The following is a 25,830-nucleotide window of genomic DNA, read 5'->3' on the forward strand; positions in this document are numbered from 1 at the left end:
GAGAACAGAAAAATAACAGAATCAACAAAATGAAAAGTTGGTTTTTGACAATATCAACAAAATTGGCAAAGCTTTAGCTAGGCTGACTAAAAGGAGAAAAGACAGAACTACTAAAATCAGAAACAAAAGCAAGGACATTACTATTGATCTTACAAAAATTAAAAGGATTATAGGGAATAATATGAACAACTGTATGTTTTCAAATTAGATAATCTATACAAATGGACAAATTCCTAGAAACACACAAATTACCAAAACTGACTTCACACAGAATAGACAATCTCAACAGCCTATAATAAAGACATTGAATCAGTAATCAAAAATCCCCCAACAAAGAAAAGTCCAGGACCAAAAGGCCTCACTGATGAATTCTACCAAACATAAAAAGATCAATTAACATCAATCCTATTCAATCCCAAAAAGAGAGGAGTCACTTCCAAATATATTATATGAGGACAAGATTCATCTGATACCAATGCCAGACAAAGATCCTAAAGAAAAGAAAACTACATGATTATTTCTGCTTATGAATATAGAACTAAATAGCCTCACCATATTACTAGCAAAACATTATTATTTAGTTATATAAATTTATTTATTTATTTTTGGCTGCACTGGGTCTTCGTTGCTGCACGCAGGCTTTCTTTAGTTGTGGTGAGTGAGGCTACTCTTGGTTGCGGTGCATGGGCTTCTCATTGCGGTGGCTTCTCTTATTGTGCAGCATGGGCTCTAGGCACGCGGGCTTCAGTAGTTGTGGCATATGGGCTCAGTAGTTGTGGCTCGTGGGCTGTAGAGCACAGGCTCAGTAGTTGTAGCGCACAGGCTTAGCTGCTCCGCTAAGGGGATCTTCCCGGACCAGGGCTCAAACCCGTGTTCCCTGCATTGGCAGGCGGTTTCTTAACCACTGCGCCACCACGGAAGCCCGATTTCAGTTTTTTAAAACGAGAAAAATAACAAGGGTCGGCAACAATGTGGAGAAACAAGAACCTTCATACATTGCTGTGTGTACGAGGTGGGAATGTAAAAAGATGCAGTTGCGGAAAGTAAATGAGAAGTTTGGCAGTTCCTCAAAAAGTTAAACACAGAATTACTCTGTGACCCAGAATACCCACGGCTAGGTATGTACTCAAGAGAAATGAGAACACATGTCCACACAGAAACGTCTACGTATTTTGCAGCACTGTTCATAAAAGCCCCAAAGTAGACACAACCCAAATAGTCATCAATGGGAGAATGGATAAACAAACTCTGGTATATACATACACGGGATCATTACTCAGGCATAACAAGGAAGGAAATACTACATATGCTTACAGCTTGGAGGCACCTTGAAAACATTAAATTTTTACATTAACTAAGTAAAAGAAGCCAGACGCAAAAGGTCACATGATATGTGATTCCTTTCATATGATATATCCAGAATACGCAGATTCACAGAGACAGAAAGCAGATTGGTGGTTACCAGAGGGGGAGAGAGGAATGGGGAAGGACTACTTAATGGGTACAAGGTGTTTTCTGAGATGATAAAAAAGTTTTGAAACTAGAGGGAGGTGGTGGTTTGCACAACATTTTGAATAACTTAAATACCACTGAATTGTACATTTAAAAACTGTTAATTGTAAGTTATGGGAATTTCACCAAAATTTAAAAAATTTTTAACAAGTGAGAAGAAACTGGCTTACTTTTTTTTTTCCTCTTGAGATAATGCTTGCCAAACAATTTTATTCAGGCGCCTGTTTAAGAAAAAAATCAACAATAGTTATTTAGTAGCAACAGTTCATTTCATGACAAAAAGCTGAACCCGGGCAGGGAGATCCCAAGCCACCACCACCGCTGGACCATGTCATTGCCACTCGCTCAAAGAGATTGGATGTGAGCGTCTCCCACGCTCAGCATCACTGCAGAAGCCTCGGGGCTTTGTGGCAATCATGCTAAATATTAAAGGAGGGCACAGCTCTCAGCTGGATCAGGTAAAACCCGGACTGAGAAAAGGCAGCAAACAAACTGTTCCTCATTATCTCTGCATGAAGATATTTCTAAACACCCACTGCTTTTCTTCATAAGGAAAAATATGTGTGCCCTTAGCCTGCCTTCTGTAGACATTCTTCTGTCTGGATTCTCAGAGCAAAAATAGAAGGTTAATGGGGTCATAAATAAGAGGATTGGGACACACTTTAGAGATCAACCAGCCTGATCTCCTTGTTTTCCAAATGCAGCCGCTAAGCGGGGCAGACAGATGAAGCGCCTTACTTATCCAGCACCGAGAGCTGGTGGGGCTGAGACTAAAGCTCACCGAACGTGTTTGCAGAGAGATGCTGGCAACCCAAGAAGGAAGGAGGAAGTTGGAGCCAGTGCTTTCTATCAGGTAGTTACAGCTCCTTTTCTTGTTACTAATCAGTGGTGCTTTTTCCAGAGCTTCCAGCCCAGTTCTGTAGTGCTACATCATCACCCAAATCAGGCTTACTAGGGCACAGGGCACAGAACACTGGCTCCACAGGTTGTGAGCTGGTGTTTCATGAAGCAAAAAAGCTCCAATAAAATGGGGTGGGAGAATACTGCCTCTCCCCAGGAGGCATGCTTCTAATCCTTGGACCCAGCGTCCGGGGCACAGGGCTCTGGGAGCACACTTTGGGTGGTGTTATCCTGCCCTGATCTCCCATCACAGGCCTGGTGAGATCATGGAAAGGGGGTCTGGCACGGTGGTGAAAAGCACAGACCCTGGAGCCAGACTGCCTGGGTCCAAAGCTCAGCTAGCTCCTCCTCTTATTAGCTGGGAGACTTTGGGCCAGTAGCCAACTTTTCTATAGAAAGGGGGTAATCACAGTACCTCCCTCCCAGTGCTGCAGTGCAGACTCAATGAGCAAGTTATGTGCACCGCACACAGAACTGTGTCTCACACAGGTAAACGCTCTGTAAGTGACAGGAAGAGTCAGGAAGTGGGAAATAAGCCAGCTCGGCTCCTGTGTCTCTTGATGTTTTTAGTTCTTTGGGGTCTACTTGGAAATGGTTTTCTTTAATGATGTGGTTGATGAAACAATGGGCTTCTAAGGCTTGTGTGCATTTCTGGGGAAAAAACAAAACAAAACAAAACTGTAAATCCTTTTAAGTCTAAACCTTGAAAGTGCAGGCAGTAGAGTAGGGAGGCTGGGAGTGTGATGAGGGCTTGGGAGCTACGTGGGTCGGGGTTCAAATCTCAGCATCTCCACTTTGCCACCGTGTGTACCTGTTACATAACTTTCTGAAACACTGTTTTCTTATTGATAAAACAAAGATAACACCACCTACCCTTGCAGTTGTGAGGATTAAGTGAGCTATATGTATAAAGTGACCAGGAATAACTAAGGCTCATTCCCTCCAGCTTTTGAAGGAGGGTGAGGCTTAGACACTCAGAAACAGTTGGTGAATGTGGGTCCAATTAGCTAGGACATGTCTCTAATTTTAATTCGGTTCTTCAGAAAATATTTTTCCAAGAGGGTATTTCCATAACCTCTATTATTCCTCTGTTTTCCGCCTTCACTGAACTATTTCAAAGCACACAGGGCAGAAAAAGCGAGTGGGTGTGAGCTGAGGGCAGCAGAGAGTGTGTGAATCCCGGCTCCACTGTCCCGGAAGGCAACCGTGGGAAAGCCTCTAAGCGTGCGGGACGAGGGCAGTCCTTGTGGGATGCTGGGATTTGACAAACCACAGTTTTCCTCTTTGTTTTAGGAGACTGAAATTTGGCTAAGCGTAGCGTTTACTAGCTTTCTCTACCTCTAGTTGGCAAATCCACTTGTACCGAGTGGCTCATTTGCAAAGCAACTTGTAACTAATGACACTTCAGAAGTCTAGTCAGCAGCCCAAGCAAATCGATGATAAGCAGAGGCTACTATGCCTGGTCCCTGAGCCAGAACTGATGCTTCTCCTGTGGATCTGAGGGCTGAGACCTTGACCTCAGATTCACAACACAAGCTGTGGAAAAGTCACCCCAGAATCCAGCCAACCCTGGTAATCCTCACTCAGAGCTTATGCTCAGACACACAAAGCCAAAACTGCTTCTGCAATTCTTAAAATATTGAACCAGAAGGACTCCTACACATGGGCACTGAGTGTGACCAAAACTGCTAGTTTATGTCACTATTTTGGCCAGAGGACTGTGAACTTCCCACTCATTTGGTCATCCCTAACCATACGGACTTAGGGTTATATCTGGCTTACTTGTGGTGGGAAACTCCTTAGAAACATATTGGGGATGAGATGGGGATAAACTAAGTTTCATTAATTACTTTTCATCTTTTCATATTCCGCATATCTTTAGAAAGATGAAGCAAGATGGAAAAGGGAACTGACATTTATGCCAGCAAAATTCTTCAACACTATTGAATACAAAAGATCAGGAAGCTTTGTTCTGTATAATATTAATGTTAATATTATTAAATAAGAATATTAAATAAATAATTCATTTAAAATAAACATCAAGTTATTAATACCAAATAATTAATACTAATGCAATCAATAATATCAAACATTAATCATATTAAAATAAATGTTAATGATCATATTTAAATTAGTATCATTTTAATAAACAATATAGTATAATATTCCTCTAAGGGTACTAAAAGGCTTTTCCGGATTCACTCATTGGAAGTAAGAACTGGAACAAATCACTACTATGTCTGTATTTTGGTTTTGCCATTAACGAAGGACTCTCTTCTGCCTGGGAAGGAAGGGTCCCTGTCCTGGAAACTCTCGGGAAAGGGTCAGCTCAGTGGGAAGAGCTGTGTGACCCTTCCACTCCATGTATTTATGGTTATTTTAGCATCAGCAGATATAGGGAATGAAAGAGGGAAATAATTAACATGAGTTGCTCTTTGTATATAATTTACGTAACCCTCACAACTGCCCCATGGGCCAGATCTTGCAAGTGAAGCTCACAAGTGTCCTATGACCTGTCAAGTAGCTATCTGACCTCAAAGCCCCAGTTCATGGCCTGGCGTCAGGCTTTCACAGACCAGGTAATTACAGCACTCAAATATTTGAATGAGTCAAGCAAATTAAATTACAATATGAATGATATTATATTTCATTTTGAATAACTGAATTGGATCAATTTTAATAAGTAAACTTGAATTAGATCAAATTCAAATTGAATTCCAACAGTCAAAAAAAAATATATATATATATATAGTGACACCTGCTAGGAAGAGGAGAAGACCAGGGGGAAAGCAGGCAGCCCAGCGCCTGCCTTCGGGGGCCAACATCCGCGCAGGGAAGGGACAGGTCTGTACAGAAGCTGTGAGCGCTCCAAGGGCCACACGCAAGGTGGGTGGTGCAGAGTCGTTGGGGAAAGGCCTCTCTGGGGAGGGCCATTGGCGCTGAGGCAAGAAGGGAAGAAAGAGGACAGCTGGTGGGAGGGGGCAGGAAGAGGGGCAGTGGAGCTTCAAGGCAAGGGAAGGACTGCCTGGTGCAGGGGCGGGGAGGCGGAGAAGAGGGCCAGCACCAGTAAGAGGGTAACTACAGAGCAAAGTCTCAGGCCCACAGGGGAGGGCGAGCCTTGGCAGAGTTCAGCCTGCCTTCGAGAGAAACGAAGGGCCCACAAAGACTCAGCGAAGTCCTGAGAAGCCCGTGGAGGCAGCTGCAGGAGCCCGTGCGACACAGCCTCAGTTCTCAGGCAAGGGCAGTGGAGGAGGCTCAAGTGTAAGGAGATTTGGAGAGGACCATGATGGGCGTGGGGCAGAAAGGCCAGCCTCTGGGCTGGGTCGTGCACTCCAGGCAATAGAAGTCAGGCTTTATACTTTTTTTGAACACACACTAGACACGCCGCAAAATGACAACAGATCAGTAAATGCTGGCCTGGGCCCCGTCGTTCACTTTGGCGTACTTTACTACCTTTTCCCCAACCACATGGTATTAATTAAAACCCAATTGCACAGCTTCCAGAACCAAGAACAGGCTTGCCTGGAGGAGCTGGGTAGCTCAGCGTTTAATCAAGCGTGTGCACCAAGGACTAATTAAGTGCTGAGGGGCAGGGTGCGGAGGTGATTAGAGAGCTGGGAGAGGGTGAGATTCTAGCCCCAGAGCTGTGTTCTCCACCAACACTCTGAGGCAGGCTCCCAGGTCAGGCCGGAAGGAGCCAGGCCCCAGGAAGGGGCTGGGATTCAAGGACCCTGGGTCTCCTTCTCCAGCAAACCCTGGGTTATCTGCCCTTGGGAAAAGAGGCCCCCTCACTCAGTACTAACACAGTGGCTAGTTAAGAGTACAGTTTTCACTGTAGCCAACTTGGTCATCTTCTTGATTTTGCTATAAAAATTGTTTAAATCAATTATCTCATTATTGTGGCCTTTCTTTATTGTGGTGTGGTGTCACCTTACAGAATGTTAGATACTAAAATGGTCCAATTCGCTCTGCTAAAAAGCAAAGCTTTAAAGAGCTCATGGAAACATGAGATTTCTGCAGAGTTTGGAAAGGGAAGATGGCTTCTCGAAAACCCCGCTGGACATACTCAGGTAAAGCACTGGGCTGGCCGAAAAGTTTGCTCGGGTTTCTCTGTAACACCTTACGGAAAAGCCCGAATGAACTTTTTGGCCAGCCCAGTACTTAACGCAGTGCTGACACAGAGGAAGCCCCTTACGTTAGCTGCTGCTGCTGTTAATATTCCTCACGGACCACTGTTAAAGAGCTGCGCCAGATGAAAAATTTAAGCTAAAAGAAGGGAAAACAAGTCAAAACAAATTCCACATCCATTAAAGAGTAGCCAGGTGGAATACTCACTTTTCGTAGGACTTAATTGCCTGTTCCACTTTTTGCTTGTAGATATTAAGCTTCACTCCTTGGGGGTTAATTAAAGTCATCTTATTTGTGTCACTGCACACATGCGCCAGAGGGAACACCTATATGCCAATGACAAAGGAAAGGGTCACTTGATAGGTTAACACGTGCCTTCAGATATGGATCTAATGGCTGTACAGTATGTTTTCCTGACTATAAAATCAATACATTATATTTGTAGAGAAATTAGAAAATAGAGAAAATAAAAAAAAATAAGAATCAGAGATATCACTGCTAACCTTTTCCTTCCAATTTTTAAAACTATATATTTAAAAAATACCCCCCCCCCAAAAAAAACCTGTTTCAGGAAACCCAAATCAGAACCAAGTGTTATCTTAATAAGCCTCTGTCAAATTGAAGGGCATAGGCGATAAGAAATAGAATATCATTGTTGCTGCTTTGTAAACTACTAGCTGGGTTAAACATCTTTCTCACATATTTATTTTATATTTGATTTTCTCTTAAGAATATCTGATTATAGTTAATATCTTTTGACCATTTTTTTTATCAATTTGTAAGAGATCATTATACATGTCAAATAAAGAAGGCTTAGTGATCAATGAAACCACTTTCTGTAAGAACAACAGAGTACCAGAATGAGAGGGCATCTTTTTGAGTTCTTTCTGTCTGTGTCTGATGCTTCCTTCTGGGTTTGGGGATGCCTCTGATTCCATGCTATCTTAAGCAGCACCTGTAATATTTTACATTTACCTGTCTGCATATTACTTTGTTTCATTCACTGCTGTATTCCTATCACCTAGAACAGTGTCTGGCCCTCAACAAATATCTGTTGATAAATGAATAAATGTATGTTTGCAAAAAGGCTTATTCCATGTCTTATTATTTACATAAAAAGAAGAAGTCTAACAGGAGAATACAAGGTCTAACAGTGTTTCGATACTGTGTATGATTCCAACCACGAGGAGCATGTAGGCATTTTAGAAATGTGGGGAATCAAAGCAACTATACACCAATAAAAATTAATTTAAAAAAAACCAATTAATCATAAGATGAAAGAAAGCTTTGGCCTTGACAACAGGGACCTGTGATATTTACTTTCAGAATATTTTCTATCAGTAATTTCAATAAATTGATATGTTAATTTAAAAAAATGTGGGAATCACTTTTAAGAAGTAAATTTTTACTTCCAATCCAGATGATACAGAGCTCATGTTTTATGTTCCCCTTTGCCTTCAAAATCATACAAAAATTGTATTGTTGTTATTTAAGGAAAAAATGCATGAAAAGAAAGGAAGGAAAGGAAGAAGGAGAGAAGGGAAAGGAAGAAGGAGAGAAGGAAAAAGAAAGATGCATGGTTGATGTACTTCTAGAGACAAAAAGTTGAATAAGTCAGCAGGGCTGAAGTTGTGTGTTTGTTGACTCTCGTGGGCAAAGATGGCAGGGGCAGTGGGAGCTCAACACCCAGAAAGCAAGTGGGACTCTGAGTCAGGCTCAGTGCCTGAAGCCAGCACTAGTATGAGGTTCTCTCACCCCTGCAAGAAGGCCCTCCCTGGTGAGAGAGGACACTAGTGCAGTCTAACAGCCAAGAACTGAACCAAGCCATCCTCAATCTACACTATCCCAGTATCATCATGGGACAAGAGCTCTAAATACCAATGACTGGGGTACAAGGGGATGGATTTAGGTAACTGCAAAACAGAAGACAGAGAAAAAAACAGGTTTTTAAAAATCTTGTCAAAATGTGCCAACCGGGCTTCCCTGGTGGCGCAGTGGTTGAGAGTCCGCCTGCCGATGCAGGGGACACGGGTTCGTGCCCTGGTCCGTGAAGACCCCACATGCCGCAGAGCGGCTGGGCCCGTGAGCCATGGCCACTGAGCCTGCGCATCCGGAGCCAGTGCTCCACAACAGGAGAGGCCACAGCAGTGAGAGGCCCGCGTACCGCAAAAAAACCCACAAATGTGCCAACGTACTAAAATTCCTAAATACACACACAAAAATGCTAAAAACAGTAGCTGAGCAAATCAACAATCAGAACATCAATTCACGTGAGTAGAAATTAATTTTACGAGCCACCTAACAATAACTCTATATGAATTATGATTAAAATTAAGTATGATTAGGTTGTTCAAAGATGTAACAGTCATATAAAAGTGTAAGAACAGAGTGCCGTTAAGAACAAATGGATGAGAAAAAGAACAGTATTTTAAATAATAAAGTCATGTAAAAAAAATAGATACTGAAATTGCAAACTACATAATTTTGCAATTAAAACGTCAAGACCAAAAGAGACAAACAAAATAGCCAAAGATTCAGAAGGCTGAAAAGCAAGACATTTGGTTTGGCTGAATAGTCGAACCTTGCTACTTGACAGACACAAGAATTCATCATGTGGCTTCTAAGCAATCTTTGTCAAAGAGAAGCAGCCAAAACAGTGGGTTAAAAGCTGAGGTGACTGGGCTTTGAAAACTTAATGAAATTTGCAGAAGTGGGAAAAAAAAACCCAACCAAACAAACAAAAAACACCATCTCTTAAAATTTCACATAAACTTTCAGAGGAAAAATAATCAGTCTCAACAGAATGAAAGACCCTTACATATGTATCTCCCCTGGGAAAAAGACCCCCTAGAAGTCTATAAATAGCTCTGCAAATTGCCAGCTTATGGCTCAACTGCAAATCACCCCATGAAGTATTTAGCAGCATTACACCATTTCACCAGGATCCGCTGGACGCCTGACTGACAGTGCGTAAAGAAAACCCATTGTTTAATGTTCCACCTCCCTCTTTGGCGGATTTGGATCTCAGGCCTTCCATGGCCATCATGGACTTCAGTGTGGTAGGAGTTCAAATTTGGCTTGTGGGCACCCACTCTCGTGCCTTTCTGCATGCAGATTTAGGGAAAGACAAAGTCATACTCCACACCTTCAGTCTGTGGTCTTAGTTTTTACAACATGGTAGTCACGTGGAGGTCCCATGGGCTATTCTCTTTATGATGTCAAGTTTAGTGTGACTATGAGGTCATAAGGGGCATTCTCACAGGGACTTGGGGGATCAGAATCATGGCTTCCCAGCTTCTGTAGGGAAGCAGGTGGGGAGGAGAGTGTGATTAATGAGGAAACTGATACTATGTGAGAGGGAATGAAACCACCTGGTCACACCTCCTGAACATGGTTTACTTGTTACCTCCTTTTTTTTTTCTCTTTTTTTTTTTATAAGAAGAGGGAAATGTAGACACAGAGACAGAGAAGTCCAGGCCATATGATGACAGAGGCAGAGACTGGAGTAATGCAGGTCCAAGCCACGGGATGCCAAGGATTCCACCACCAGAAGCCAGGAACAGTCAGGGAAGGGTTCTTCCTTAGAGCAGTCAAGAGGAAGCACGGCCCTGCCAACACTTAGATTTCAGACTTCCAGCCTCCAGAATTGTGAAAGAATAAACAAATTTCTAAGCCACCTAGTTTGCGGCACACTTTGTCACAGCAAACCTAGGAAAGTAATACAGAGATAGGAATACATATATATAACTGTTTATGTTTTCAAAACAAAATAATGGAACAACCAACTAGCTGTTCGCTGATCTAGGAATGACTTCTTGGAATGACTGGGGGGTCTTGGCTCTGCTCCACGTGTCTCTAGAAGGCTTGACCAGGCATGTTCCCAGGCACAAATGAGTAAGCAGAAATAGCCAAGGAGCCTTAATGCCTGGGCTTGGGACTGGTATACCCTTGCTTCCGTTTCATTCTATTGGTCAAAGATACTTGCTACCTCTTATAATGCAAATCAAGCATTAACAACTAATGGGAGACGCTTCTGGACAGTGTTTGAAAATAAAAGGGAGCCTCAAGGTATTACCTACTTCAATTCTCTTGAGGTAAACCTAGAAGCCTTACCAAATTGATGCTAATCACACCCTGTGCGAGAAGATTTTAACTGTGAGGGATGGAGGGCAGAGGGAGGAAGGGGGGGCAGGGGGGAGGGGGGGAGTGAGAGAGAGATACTGACCATAATTCCTGAAATTCATGGACAGCCCTAGTTTGGGCTGATTCTGTTAGAATTTTTCCCAGTGTTAGACCAGAGATACACCTTAACCACTAATTTTGTCAATAGGTGAGAATAGTTTTATCAATTCTATTAAGAATAGTTTTATCAATAATGGGATTGTAGCTTCAAGATGGTGGAGTAGAAGGACGTGCTCTCACTCCCTCTTGCGAGAGCACCAGAAGCACAACTAACTGCTGAACAATCATCGACAGGAAGACACTGTAACTCACCAAAAAAGATACCCCACATCCAAAGACAAAGGAGAAGCCGCAATGAGATGCTAGGAGGGGTGCAATCACAATAAAATCAAATCCCATAACCACTGGACTCACAAACTGGAGAACAACTATACCACAGAAGGGAAAAACGACAAATAACATACAAGGGAACTCCCATAAGGTTAACAGCTGATTTCTCAGCAGGAACTCTACAAGCCAGAAAGGAGTGGCATGATATATTTAAAGTGATGAAAGGGAAGAACGTACAACCAAGATTACTCTACCCGGCAAGGATCTCATTCAGATTTGACAAACAAATCAAAAGCTTTATAGACAAGCAAAAGCTAAGAGAACTCAGCACCACCAAACCAGCTCTACAACAAAATGCTAAAGGAACTTCTCTAAGTGGGAAACATAAGAGAAGAAAAGGACCTACAAAAACAAACCCAAAACAATTAAGAAAATGGTAATAGGAACATACATACATATTGATAATCATCTTAAATGTGAATGGATTAAATGCTCCAACCAAAGGACACAAGCTCGCTGAATGGATACAAAAGCAAGACCCATATATATGTAATCTACAAGAGACCCACTTCAGACCTAGGGACACATACAGACTGAAAGTGAGGGGATGGAAAAAGATATTCCATGCAAATGGAAATCAAAAGAAAACTGGAGTACCAATACTCATATCAGATAAAATAGACTTTAAAATAAAGAATGTTACAAGAAACAAGGAAGGACACTACATAATGATCAAGGGATCAATCCAAGAAGAAGATATAACAGTTATAAATATATATGCACCCAACATAGGAGCACTTCCATACATAAGGCAAATGCTAACAGCTATAAAAGAGGAAATCGACAGTAACACAATAATAGTGGGGGACATTAACACCTCATTTACACAGATGAACAGATCATCCAGACAGAAAATTAATAAGGAAACACAAGCTTTAAATGACACAATAGAACAGATATACTTAATTGATATTTATAGGACATTCCACCCGAAAACAGCAGATTACACTTTCTTCTCAAGTGCACACGGAACATTCTCCAGGATAGATCACATCTTGGGTCACCAATCAAGCCTCAGTAAATTTAAGAAAATTGAAATCATATCAAGCATCTTTTCCAACCACAATGCTATGAGATTAGAAATAAATTACAGGGGAAAAAATGTAAAAAACACAAACACATGGAAGCTAAACAATATGTTACCAAATAACCAAGAGATCAGTGAAGATATCAAAGAGGAAATCAAAAAATACCTAGAGACAAATGACAACAAAAACACGATGATCCAAAACCTATGGGATGCAGCAAAAGCAGTTCTAAGTGGGAAGTTTATAGCAATACAATAAGAAACAGGAAAAATCGCAAATAAACAATCTAACCTTACACCTAAAGGAACTAGGGAAAGAAGAACCAACAAAACCCAAAGTTAGTAGAAGGAAAGAAATCATAAAGATCAGAACAGAAATAGATGAAATAGAAACAAAGAAAACAACAGCAAAGATCAATAAAACTAAAATCTGGTTCTTTGAGAAGATAAACAAAATTGATAAACCTTTACCCAGACTCATCAGGAAAAAGAGGGAGAGGACTCAAATCAATAAAAATAGAAATGAAAAAGGAGAAGTTACAATGGACGCCACAGAAATACAAAGCATCATAAGAGACTAGTACAAGCTAATTCTATGCCAATAAAATGGACAACCTGCAAGAAATGGACAAATTCTTAGAAAGGTATAACAAGACTGAACCAGGAAGAAATAGAAAATATGAACAGACCAATCACAAGTAATGAAACTGTGATTAAATATCTGCCAACAAACACAAGTCCTGGACCAGATGGCTTCACAGGTGAATTCTACCAAACATTTAGAGAAGAACTAACAACCATCCTTCTCAAACTCTTCCAAAAAATTGCAGAGGAAGGAACACTCCCAAATTCATTCTATGAGGCCACCATCACCCTGGTACCAGACAAAGACACTACAAAAAAAGAAAATTACAGACCAATGTAACTGATGAATATAGATGTAAAAATCCTCAACAAAATACTAACAAACAGAATAAACAACACATTAAAAAGATCATACACCATGAACAGGTAGGATTTATCCCAGGGATACAAGGATTCTTCAGTGTAAACAAATCAAGCAATGTGATACACCATATTAACAAATTAAAGAATAAAAACCATATGATCATCTCAATAGATGCAGAAAAAGCTTTTGACAAAATTCAATACCCATTTATGATTAAAAAAAAAACCTCTCCAGAAAGTGGGCACAGAGGTAACCTACCTCATCGTAATGAAGGCCATGTACGACAAACCCACAGCAAACATCATTCTCAATGGTGAAAAACTGAAAGCATTTCCTCTAAGATCAGGAGCAAGGCAAGGATGTCCACTCTCACAGCTATTATTCAACATAGTTCTGGAAGTCCTAGCCATGGCAATCAGAGAAGAAAAAGAAATAAAAGGAATACAAATTGGAAAACAAGAAGTAAAACTGTCACTGTTTGCAGACGACATGATACTGTACATAGATAATCTTAAAGATGCCACCAGAAAACTACTAGAGCTAATCAATGAATTTGGTAAAGTAGCAGGATACAAAATTAAAGCACAGAAATCTCTTGCATTCCTATCCACTAACAACGAAAGACCAGAAAGAGAAATTAAGGAAACAATCCCAGTCACCATTGCAACAAAAAGAATAAAATACCTAGAAATAAACCTACCTAGGGAGGTTAAAGACCTGTACTCAGAAAACTATAAGACACTGATGAAAGAAATCAAAGATGACACTAACAGATGGAGAGATATACCATGTTCTTGGATTGAAAGAATCAATACTGTGAAAATGACTATACTACCCAAAGCAATCTACAGATTCAATGCAATCCCTGTCAAATTACCAATGGCATTTTTTACTGGATGGAGACACAAAAGACCCTGAATAGCCTAAGCAATCTTGAGAGAAGAAACTGGAGCTGGAGGAATCAGACTCCCTGACTTCAGACTATACTACCAAGCTACAGTAATCAAAACAATATGGTACTGGCACAAAAACAGAAATATAGATCCATGGAACAGGATAGAAAGCCCAGAGATACACCCATGCAGCTATGGTCAACTAATCTGTGACAAAGGAGGCAAGCATACACAATGGAGAAAAGACAGTCTCTTCAATAAGTGGTGCTGGGAAAACTGGACAGCTACATGTAAAAGAATGAAATTAGAACACTCCCTAACATCATACACAAAATAAACTCAAAATGGATTAAAGACCTAAATGTAAGACCAGACACTATAAAAGTCTTAGAGGAAAATATAGGAAGAACACTCTTTGACATAAATCACAGCAAGATCTTTTTTGACCCACCTCCTAGAGTAATGGAAATAAAAACAAAAATAAACAAATGGGACCTAATGACACTTAAATGCTTCTGCACAGCACAGGAAACTATAAAGACGAAAAGACAACACTTAAAATAGGAGAAAATATTTGCAAACGAATCAATGGACAAAGGATTAATCTCCAAAATATATAAACAGCTCATGCAGCTCAATATTAAAAAAACAAACAACACAATCCAGAAATGGGTAGAAGACCTAAATAGCCATTTCTCAAAGAAGACATACAGATGGCCAAGAGGCACGTGAAAAGCTGCTCAACATCACTAATTATTAGAGAAATGCAAATCAAAACTACAATGAGGTATCACCTCACACCGGTTAGAATGGGCATCATCAGAAAATCTACAAACAACAAATGCTGGAGAGGGTGTGGAGAAAAGGGAAGCCTCTTGCACTGTTGGTGGGAATGTAAACTGATACAGCCACTATGGAGAACAGTATGGAGGTTCCTTAAAAAACTAAAAATAGAATTACCATATGACCCAGCAACCCCACTACCGGGCATATGCCCAGAGAAAACCATAATTCAAAAAGACACATACTCCCTAATGTTCATTGCAGCACTATTTACAACAGCTAGGTCACGGAAGCAACCTAAATGCCTATCGACAGAAGAATCGATAAGGAAGATGTGGTACATATATACAATGGAATATTACTCAGCCATAAAAAGGAACGAAATTGGGCCATTTGTAGAGACTGGGATGGACCTAGAGACTGTCATACAGAATGAAGTAAGTCAGAAAGAGAAAAACAATTATCATATATTAATGCATATATGTGGAATCTAGAAAAATGGTACAGAGGAACTGGTTTGCAAAGCAGAAATAGAGACACAGATGTAGAGAACAAACGTATGGACACCAAGGGGGGAAAGCGGGGTTTTGGGGGTGGTGGCAGTGGGATGAACTGGGAGATTGGGATTGACATGTATACATTCATATGTGTAAAATAGATACCTAATAAGAACCTGCTGTGTAAAAAATAACAATAAAATAAAAATTAAAAAACATGATAATAGTGTTTATCTCTTACTCTTTGCCAAGTACTAGGCAATCTATATATTTTCTCATTCAATCCCTCTATAGATGTATACATTGAAATGCAGTTTTGTCATTTGGTTTTCCTCTCCACTGAACTCTAGTTTTTTATTCCTTTAAAAAATATTAGTTTCTAGCACAATGCATGTACAAAGTAACCACTTACTGAATACGTAAAAGACTAAAATTATATAAATTCAAATAATGGCTGAGGCCCCAACATTTTTAGAAGTTTATCTCTATTATAAAATACTGTGTTTGGAGTCTACCAAATTTGAGTTCTCGGTCATTGAGGCACGAGATGAGCGTACCTTTGCTATTTTAAAAGAGGTGTTTGCCAAGAAGGTTAATGATGTAACCAAGATTTTAAGAGATATATTTAGCTTACACGAGAAAACTATTCTCAAACAATAAAAGAAAAAAATTAAAATTGAATGCCATTTTCACTTAGCAATTGGCAGGTGTTTTTTGTTTGTTTGTTTTAATGTTACTGCTCTAAGTGACAGCAAAGATGTAGGAAAATAGGCACTCTTAAAATTCCAAGTAAACTGCCCAATAATGGGGGGAATAGTTCAATTAATTGTAGTAATTCATGTTATTGAATATTAGCACAACCATTAAAATTCATCCAAAATTGGCCATTACAGGGAAATATGTTCATAAGATATGCTAAATGAGGAAAGGGGGATACGGAACTGTACACACAGTTATTAGCTGTTAAAGTAGTACAGGAAGAATTCTACCTGACAACATTCTGGCTGTGTTTGTAAGCCATCCCACAACATTTTGAAAATGAGAAAACAGTGTAAACTGGTGTTTATATATTCATCACTCAACACTAACTGAATTCACCAACTTCACTGTTTTTCAACTAAATCATTTCTTCCAATAAATATCCCAGAGCCTGCTGTCAGACTGGCCAAGGAGGGGTCTGATTGGATGTGAGTAATGAAAATGCAAAGGCTGTGCAAATCCCACGTGGCTGACCCTGAACACAGTGCAGTGACCTTATAGTTGTGCAAACTGCTGAGTGCTGATGCTTAAACCTCTGCTTAAACAGAAACATCTCCAGGCTCCACAGAACAAATTGAAGGTGGGGCTACAAAGTGAACTGGGAAAGAGAAGTGTCAATCAGATCATTCATAAACCCATGAAAATATGTTGCTTACTACAGTGTAGGTTATATCTCACAAATTTCAATCTAAATTTTTAGAAAATAAAAAAAAATTTTAATATAAATTTCAATTAAATTGCTAGTGAGGTCACTAGCATTTTAATTGGTATAGTAAATGAGTATTTGCTGGCATGCAATAATATTTGAAATAGACTGTTGAGTAAAAATCAAGGCACAGAGTATCTTTAGTTCAACTTCATTTTGGTAAAACAAAAACAACAAAGGCTATATATGTAGTGAAAAAGCTTTGGCCAGATAACCACCAAACAATTCATATGCGAGGAATTATATTCTATTGTTTCTTTTCTACTTATCTGTAGTTTCTAATTTTTCTACACAATGAATACGTATAGCTTTTGTATTAACTGTCCTTCTAGATTTTTTAATTAAAATAAACTTTTCTATCAGTATCGTTTTCATTGCTATTATATTTGAAAGCAACAAGATGCCATGCCCTTAGCAGCATCCCTAACATTCCTCGTCAGCTAAATGATGAGATAAAAAGCCACCTCACTATGTTGGTCTAAATTTTCCATCAGATACTTTGATGAGATCAAATGTTTTTCTCAAAACCTAGTCTGAGGGCTCACCACGTACCAGATTAGGGACCTTTGCCATGACCCATCGGGAGTCAGTGACAGAGCTGGGGTGCAGGCCCAGGCTACCTGATCACAAAGCTATGTGCTGAACCCAGATTAGGGCAAAGCAGGAAGCCTTGATGCGGTGCTGGTAAGACATGATGATGATGATGGTGGTGGTGGTGATGTAGTGGACTTTTCAACGATGCAAACTAATGTTCCCAAATTGTTTCTTTTTTTTTTCAAAGGCATTGGCAATGAAGAGCTTTTTTAAATTCCAGATTCATCAAATACCTAAAGCAGTTTTACTCTGTATATGACTTGGTGATGAATTAATCTTTTTGAAAGAGCTAAGATTAAATTTATCTGGTCCACTGAAAGTGCCAGTTAGCATCTTGTAATGAAGAGTTGCCAGGGCAACCTCCCTGCTCAACACTTCATTTCCAAGGTGACAGACTTGATGCTGGCCCAAGAAACATGAAAACCAAAATAGCATTGTGTTCCAGAAGAAGAAACAGCCCATACATAAGTCATGAATGAAACAAGTAGCCGGGGATAAAGCCAAATGCTGCTTTACGATTCTACCCAGACAGACGTGGCTGCACACAGAACACAGGAGTAAAAGGCAATTACAATTCTCAGTGAAGTGGGTTAAGATTCACGTCTCCTTTTCAGCTCCAGTCTACTTTTTCAAAAAACTGTTAGGTCCAAATCTCAAAAAGCTATGTATCTCACTCAGTGGGATTATATTTTTCGATCACTGTTTTCCCATTCTTTCCATCAGAGAATATATTAAATAAAAGATGTTAAGTGGGCTTTGAGGGTGAAATGGAAATTTATTGCAGTATATTTCCTTCATCATCATGATTCTTGCTCTTATGAGCAATAATGCAGGGGGGAGAGCATGTCGTGTGCTACGTACCCACAGGCTTGTGATGAGAATTTACAAAGCCACAGAAGGCACGAGCACAGGTGCCCATGGTGGAATGCACGTGAAAAAATATACAGCCTCTTCCCTTGGCTTTGCTTTCTGGAGTCAGAAGACAGGTTCTCCAGAAAAACAGGACCCTCACTACTCTTCCATTTTTTCCTTCTTGGAAGTCACTCAACATTTTTCTCTCTCTCAGCCCCATGTGGTTTAGTCCTGTCGACTTGACTTTATATAGAGCCTTGGATCCATCCTCAGCATTGTCACCTGGGTCACAGCCACCTAGACCTTGCCTCCTGACTGCCCTGCTTCGTTCCAGCCTTGAACCTCTACAACCCTTTTCCACATAGTAGCCAAAGACCAAACCTGATCTTCTCTGTCCTCTGCTAAAAACCCTTTGGCTTCCCTCAGGATGACCTTCAGAAAATCCTTAACTCGACCTTCACCAGCTTTCACACCTTCCTCCAGTTGCACTAAACTTTCTTTGGAACGACAAACGTCCTCTGACCCTTAGACTTCCCCCTAGGTCACTCCTCACTCCCCTCCACCTCATCACCCTCGTAACTCCTCCTCCCCTAGGTCCAAACCTGGTCTGATCAGATCCCCCAGGTCTGAACTTCCCAGGCCAGGTCCAAAGCGCCCTCTGCCAACTCAAGGTGGTTAGGGGCCTCTCTGGCATCTCCACTCTGCTCTTCCCACTCATCACATTTAACTAGAACTTCTTATTTTAATTGCTAGTTCCTCCATGAGATTGTAAGTTGTGATTCGGTAGGCTGTAGTCTAGCCCAGTTCAGAGCCTGCATACGGTAGGCAATGTAATATTTATTGAATATTTTTATAATAAAAGCCAACGTTTGGGCTTCCCTGGTGGCGCAGTGGTTGAGAGTCTGCCTGCCGATGCAGGGGACGCGGGTTCGTGCCCCGGTCCGGGAGGATCCCACGTGCCGCGGAGCGGCTGGGTCCGTGAGCCATGGCCGCTGAGCCTGCGCGTCCGGAGCCTGTGCTCCGCAGCAGGAGAGGCCACAGCAGTGAGAGGCCTGCGTACTGCAAAAAAAAAAAAAAAAAAAAAGCAAAAAAAAGCCAACGTTCATTCAGTGCTTGCAGCCCATTATATGCATTACTTCTTTTTATACTATATATATATACCTATACTATATATATTCACTATACTATACACAGTATAACAGTCTCAGAGTAGGTATATTATTATCCCCAGAGTCCAGATACATTGCATACAGCCTGGAGAGCAAATTTCAAAGTGCTGCAGTGAGTTACTATGTTTATTTCTTCTAAATATGAGGAGAGGACAAGTTGAATAAGATACCTGCACACTAAGGTCTGCACACTATTTTTAGGGTTTTCAAAGTATCTCTATACTTGTAGAACTAATGCTTATCAACAAGTATGATATACAGTTCCTCTTAGGAAAATGGCTGTCTTTCTGAATATAAACTAGTGGAAATATAGAATCTATCTGGAGGGTGATTTGGTTTAATCTGTCAAATATTTAAATGTACACATCCTTTGGGTCCAGCAATCCATCTATCACAAAGACAGACTTGTAGAGGTGCCCAGAAGTCTCTGTGCAAGGAAATCCATTACAGGATTGTTTGTAATAGGGGGAGGAAGGACACAATGTAAATGTCCATTAACAATGGGGAAGAAATTTGCAACTAACAAAAATGAGATAGACCCATATCTACGCACAGAGAAAAGTCTCTAAGACATAGGTTTTTAAAAGATAAAATAGCAAATCCATATGGTATTACCTTATTAAAACTGTTTTGTATATTAAAATTGTTATGTGTATGTGTAAAAATATATGTAATGTATTCATATGTGTGTGTGTGTGTGTGTGTGTGTGTGTGTGTGTGTGTTGAAAAGGATTAGCAGGATATTCACCAAACTATTCAGAGTGTTTCCTTCATAAATGAGGTTGGTGGAGAGAGAAACTTTGACATTTTCCTCTAAAGACTTCTAAATGGTCATTCTATACAAGAATGTACTCATATATTACTCATCAAACAAAAATAAACCAATAAATTAATTAAAAATCAAGTGTCCTTTGCATTTAAACTATTTTATCTCTTGTTTTAGGTCTGTTTTTCTTAACTTTTTTTTTCTCAGCATATCATTAATGTATGTTCAGAGTTGAAAGAACTACAACAAAAACTAAAAATTATATAAACAAACCCCCAGATCTCCAATAATCTCACCCCTCAGATAAACACTAGTAACATTTTGGTAAAAGAGAAAAGGGAGAGACAAAGAGTGCTATGTCTACATCATACACATATGTAACCAAATTAATGTTCTATCTATGCGGTTTTGTACCCTGATTTTTTCATTTAGCATTGTATTGAGAACTTCTCCCCATGTCATTACTTATTCTTCAGAAACATGATATTTAATGAACGTATGACATTCAATCATATGGGTGTATTTATTGGATATTTAGGTCGTTTTCAATTTTCTCATTGTTAGATATAAGGCAGCAATAATTATTCTCTGAATATATTCTTCAGTATTTCTGATTATTTCCTTCTGTAGATGGAATATCTACATATGGATTTGCTGGAGGAAGAGTTGTAAGCCCTGAACACCTCTGAACATATTGCCAAGGTTATACCAACTTATACTCCCCCCAGCAGGATGTAAAAGTTCTAATTCCATCCTATTTTCACCACGACTGTTTATTAGTATTTTTTAACCTTACACATTTGATGATGGGGGGAAGTTGTCTAATTTTTTTTAATTTGCATTTTTTCAAAAATGCATTTATTTGGTTACCAGCAAGAAATATTTTTCTATGTGGTTTTTGACTTCTTATTTTTAAACTTTTTCCCCTAGATTTTCCACTGGGATATTTATCATTTTCTTATTCCTTTATGGTATGGGTGCATGTGAATTTTTGTGTGTATACTGAACCCTGATTTATACACACACACACACCATATGCATGTGCTAACTTACATGGATACACACATGCAAACACACATTTAACATATTACTCCTGTAACTCTTTGTTGTATACGTTAAAAATATTTTTCTGAGATTTGCCTTCATTTTAGTTATATGTTTTTAATGCAAAATAACATTTTTAGGTATTCAATCTATAAATCTTCCCTTTGATTTTATGTGCTTGCTTTCCTACCTTCTCATATTTGTTTTTTGAGTATTTACTTTTCAATGTATCTCAGGTTGTTGGGAGGCTTAGAAGGAGACATGATAAGTACCAGAAAATTCTATTTCCACGGATAGTTCACCAAATATATTTTCTTTCAAACAGAACTCAAGAATAGTAATAAAATAAGTGCACAGAATATGAGAAGCTGTCAACAAACTTCCTAGAAGGAATAAATCAGCATTCTCTCTCTTGCTTTTGGAAGAAGTCAGATTCAAATGATAAGTTGGTATCTGAGTAATCTCATCAGGTTAGAGTTCACTGAAGGTAGAAGTAGAATCTTCCAGTCACAAGGTCACAGCCAGGGATAGGACCGCTCACCTTGAGGCAAAGTCATCAGGAACCCAGCCTAAGGGGTCATATACCCAACCTCCAGAGCAAGAACTGCTGGTCATGTCAAATCAGGATGCATATCCAACTCCATGGGTATAATCTCTTAAATGTGACTAACAGAAAAAGTCCACCAATTCATCTGCTTCTTCCAAATACATCAAATTTCAGCTACTGCGAGACCAGTTAGATAAAGCCTTTTTTTTTTTTTTTTAATTTTCCTGCCTTTGCTTTTTCTCAACTTTTTACTATGGAAACTTCCAAATACGTAAAAAAGCAGAGAGAATAGTAGAATGACCCTCCCCCAACTCAATATTCTTACTATCCAAATTTAACAATTATCAGCTCATGGCCAATCATGCTTTATCTACTCCTCCCTTCCCCCAACTACTCCCACCATCCAGATTATTTGGAAGCAAATCCCAAATTTCCTATATACCCTCTGCAAAATTTCAGCATGAGATAAGGTCTTTTAAGGATATTATTTCAATTTACTGACCGTAAAGCTTGATACATTCCTATTTAAATCATGAGTTGCTGCATATTTGCCGGGAAGCACCAGGGTTCAATCTTCCTATTCTTGTTTTTCTTGTGTTCCTCATCTCTGTGCAATCTGGCTGCTCCACTGGATCCGTTCTTGCGTAGGGCAAGGACCTTCCAGTTGCCCAATTCAAGGCAAACTTTACAGTGCTTGGCTTTCCTCCACAGTTAACCCCAACTTGCGCCCTCCTACCGGAAGCTCTTTTTCTCCTGCCAGGACGTGACTCTCACTTTCTCATGGCTCTTGTGCTCTGGCTCACTCCCGATCCTCTCTCTCAATCCCTCTCTTTTTCTGCATCTCTGTCCCTGTGTCTCTCTCCCTCCCTCTTTCTGACGTTTTCCTTTGGAGACTTTTAGGATGGAAAAGATGCCACTGTATTTAGGAACAGAAGGTAAGCAAAGGATGGGCAAAATCTCTCACAAGCGCTCCCTGTCCTTTGATACAGACTGATATTCACTCGTGACTCAAGACTCTGACCTAGAGGCTTTTCAGACATTTCTGCAGCTCCACAATGCCACCCATCAGCAACGAGCCATGAACTGCCAACCCAACAAAGAAGAAATTGTTCTTCTCAGCTTAGAAGCAAAAATGCTTAAGAGCTTCTCTCTCTCCTTTTTACTGCCTTTGCAAATAATTTTTTCCCAATTGCTGAAATACATTTCTGTGACAACTGTACAAGACGTCAAGTGAACTACTCTTTATTTAGGCAGGAAATGAAAACTACATCAAGCAGGGACATATAGAAAATCAGTTTTACCTCATCAAAGACCTTGGAAACGACATGCTTGTCCAGAATGGGGACGTAGGTGGGACTGTGAGGGATGGCAGTCATGGACAAAGCATCCATGATGGTGAGCTTCTTGGCCACCAAGCCATGGATCTTGAGCCAGTTTGCTGAAGACATTCCTGCAGAACTAAGAACACGAGACTGTGACCTTTTAAAACTTGTATCAAACAAAAACACAACAAAACTGTCCCAGTAAAATTACTCACTCTTGGTCATAAACTTGGGTTCCTTCTCGAGTCAATCTTTCTAATGACTTGTCATCTGGAAACTCATTTGTCAGCAGGATGCCCATTTCTGTGGAAAGGGAAATGGCAGCTGTATAATTTCCTCATATATGGGGTTTATATCAAAAATGCAAAAGGATCACACTTATCTCTGAGTTCAGTTGTGACTGAGGGCTAATAAACGGACTATTTTTCCCAGAACTGATCTGTCAGAGGGGGTTCTAGGCAAGATTCATTTGCAATGGATGCTAAAGACCAATGCAAGAGTAAATAGGGTACTCTCATTGCTTTGCTAATCTATCTCACCCCATACCCATTGAGATCTCTCTCCATAAAAGGATGAGACAAACTCATTCTCCAGAAAACATATTTTTAAAATGTCAAGTAAGAATACCATGAACCAATAATTGTTCAATGTGGCCCTCATTAGACTTCCCCCAAATTACACAGGAGAGCCTTGTTCAACGTTTCAGGTTTCGATAGTTTATGCTGTAATTCCTCAGCTCTGTGCAGAAACCCAAAATCCCTACTAGGTCCTGTTTAGTTATAAGTTCACATTTTCAAATTATTATTTGGAGTTTTTAATGTATATCCTTATAGAATCTTGGATTCATAAATGAAAAGGGATATGAGCTAGTTGAATCAGCAGCATGTAGAAAGAAGGGGTGTTTGGGAGTGAGCTAGTTAAATGCCTAAGAAATCATATCCCGATCATCATGGGATAAGCCCCTTAAAGGACTGTGCACGTAGCAGATTTAGGAGATAGGGCAGGTTAACTGAAACAGAGGAAAAGGCATCACACGATCAGCCCTGAAGAACACAAGGTTTGATTAAGCTATGGCTCAGTAACAACAGGTGTAAATTTGTCCCTCAGGCGCTTCCTACTACTTAGGGGCTTGTGTGGATGTGTGTGTTTAGCTGGGGATTTATTATTTATCAACTCTTTGAAAGATAGGGAGAAGTGCTACAAGAATTAAACTTTTAGGAAATTTATTCTTAAAATTTACTATTTTAAGAACAATGACATTATCAGTAGTCATAACAATTGAGTGGAAAAGTCTCGTTTTCCTCACATTTAGCCCCCAAAAGGCTGACAGTGCGGATCGGAGAGGGGCTTGCCGGATGGCGCCACCTGTGAATGAGGGGAAGAAAATAAACCAGCTATGGAGTACTAGGTTTTCAAGTTCAAACCACGCAGTGACAGCAAGCATCACCACTAGTGCCGCGGTTGTACGAGCCACGGGTGTATTAAACACCCAGGCACCATATATGCAAGTCTGACCCTAAGAAAATCCAGTTCACTAAAGCAAGACGACCTGATTTACAAGGGAGTCCTTTGAAGAGGAAGCTCTCTGGACTCACTTAAAAATGATTTGTTTTCCCCCCAAAGTACCTCTACCCAGCTCTTTCAGGAGCAGACACACTGGGGAGAGGAGACCACCCTGGGCTTCCTGACCTAGAGACCCTTGCTGGCTTGCCTCTGTCGCTTGGAGTGTTCCAGCTGCTGGAATTGGAAAGGCCGTCCTTCCTCTCACTGCAAGCTGAGCTCCTGAGAGTGGACAGCTGGCTCCTGAGTAGGCTGGTTTTGGTTGGTTCTGTGGGTACCACAGGGAGAAGGGTTAAAGGTTAAAGGAATGTGGGTTGGAAGGAGGTATTTCATGAGATGCAACTACATTCTTGGATCCTTTAAAAAGAAAGCAGGTTCAGTCTCCCAACCCTCAGGGGGACAGTACTGCCACCAAGTAAATGCTGCGGTAATGGCTTGTTCCACTCATCTGAGTTCAAACTCTGCCCCTCTTGGAGAGAAATCTCTTTCCGAGCTCATTCAGGTTGTTGGCAGAACTTATTTCCTTGCAGTTGCAGGACTGAGGTCCCACATCCTTGCTGGCTGTCAGCTGGGGGCCTGTCTCAGCTCCTTAAGCACCCCCATTCCTACTCATGGGCCCCCTCTATCTTCAGGCCAACAATGGCACACCGATGCCCCTCCTGCCCCAAATCTCTCTGACTTCCTCTTCTGCCACCAGCTGGTAAAAGACCCTGCTTTCAGGGGCTCACGTGAGTACACTGGGCTCTCCTAGAGAACCTGGCCGAGGTCACGTAACACTCTTATCACTCCCAGAATCGTGGGAGTGATGCCCCATCACACTCACAGCTTGCAGGGTTTAGAGCGGGACATCTCTGTAGTTCACTTTATAAACTCTGCTGACCACAGTTGCTGTCTAAGCCTTTATTTATATGATTTTCTACCCTCTGTTGGGTCCTTTCAACTAGCAAGTAGACACTTATCAAATTCTGACATTGAATCTGTGTGCTTTAGAGGATAATAAGTTTGTACCAAGACATGCTGATTACTTTTCCCACGTGGTCACAGAAACCAGACTAACTGTAAATGTGTTCTGTACTTCACGACCTGGATGCCTTCTATAGTACCAAGGCATTATGTAGTATTCATAAATGAAATGCGTCCTATTTTCGACAAGAAGGGACTTACCCTCTCTTACAAGAAATTAGACAATTAGAGTGAACATTAGCTAATAATCTGCACTATCTTTTTTTTTTTTTTTCTTTTGTGGTACG

At 40.4% G+C, this 25,830-nt stretch overlaps 1 protein-coding gene across 1 annotated transcript in view; it reads right to left on the reverse strand.

Moving 5' to 3' along the window:
- VWA3B (von Willebrand factor A domain containing 3B) overlaps positions 1-25,830 on the reverse strand; it is a 213,765-nt gene that overhangs the window by 43,226 nt on the left and 144,709 nt on the right. The window contains exons 18-22 of the mRNA XM_060169018.1: positions 24,732-24,848; positions 23,236-23,323; positions 23,000-23,156; positions 6,748-6,866; positions 1,683-1,733 (exon numbers count right to left, since the gene is read on the reverse strand). Coding sequence (XP_060025001.1) covers positions 1,683-1,733; positions 6,748-6,866; positions 23,000-23,156; positions 23,236-23,323; positions 24,732-24,848 — 532 coding nt within the window. The remainder of the gene's footprint in view (positions 1-1,682; positions 1,734-6,747; positions 6,867-22,999; positions 23,157-23,235; positions 23,324-24,731; positions 24,849-25,830) is intronic.

The sequence above is a fragment of the Lagenorhynchus albirostris genome, chromosome 13 (genome assembly GCF_949774975.1).
Source record: "Lagenorhynchus albirostris chromosome 13, mLagAlb1.1, whole genome shotgun sequence".
Lineage (NCBI taxonomy): Eukaryota > Metazoa > Chordata > Mammalia > Artiodactyla > Delphinidae > Lagenorhynchus > Lagenorhynchus albirostris.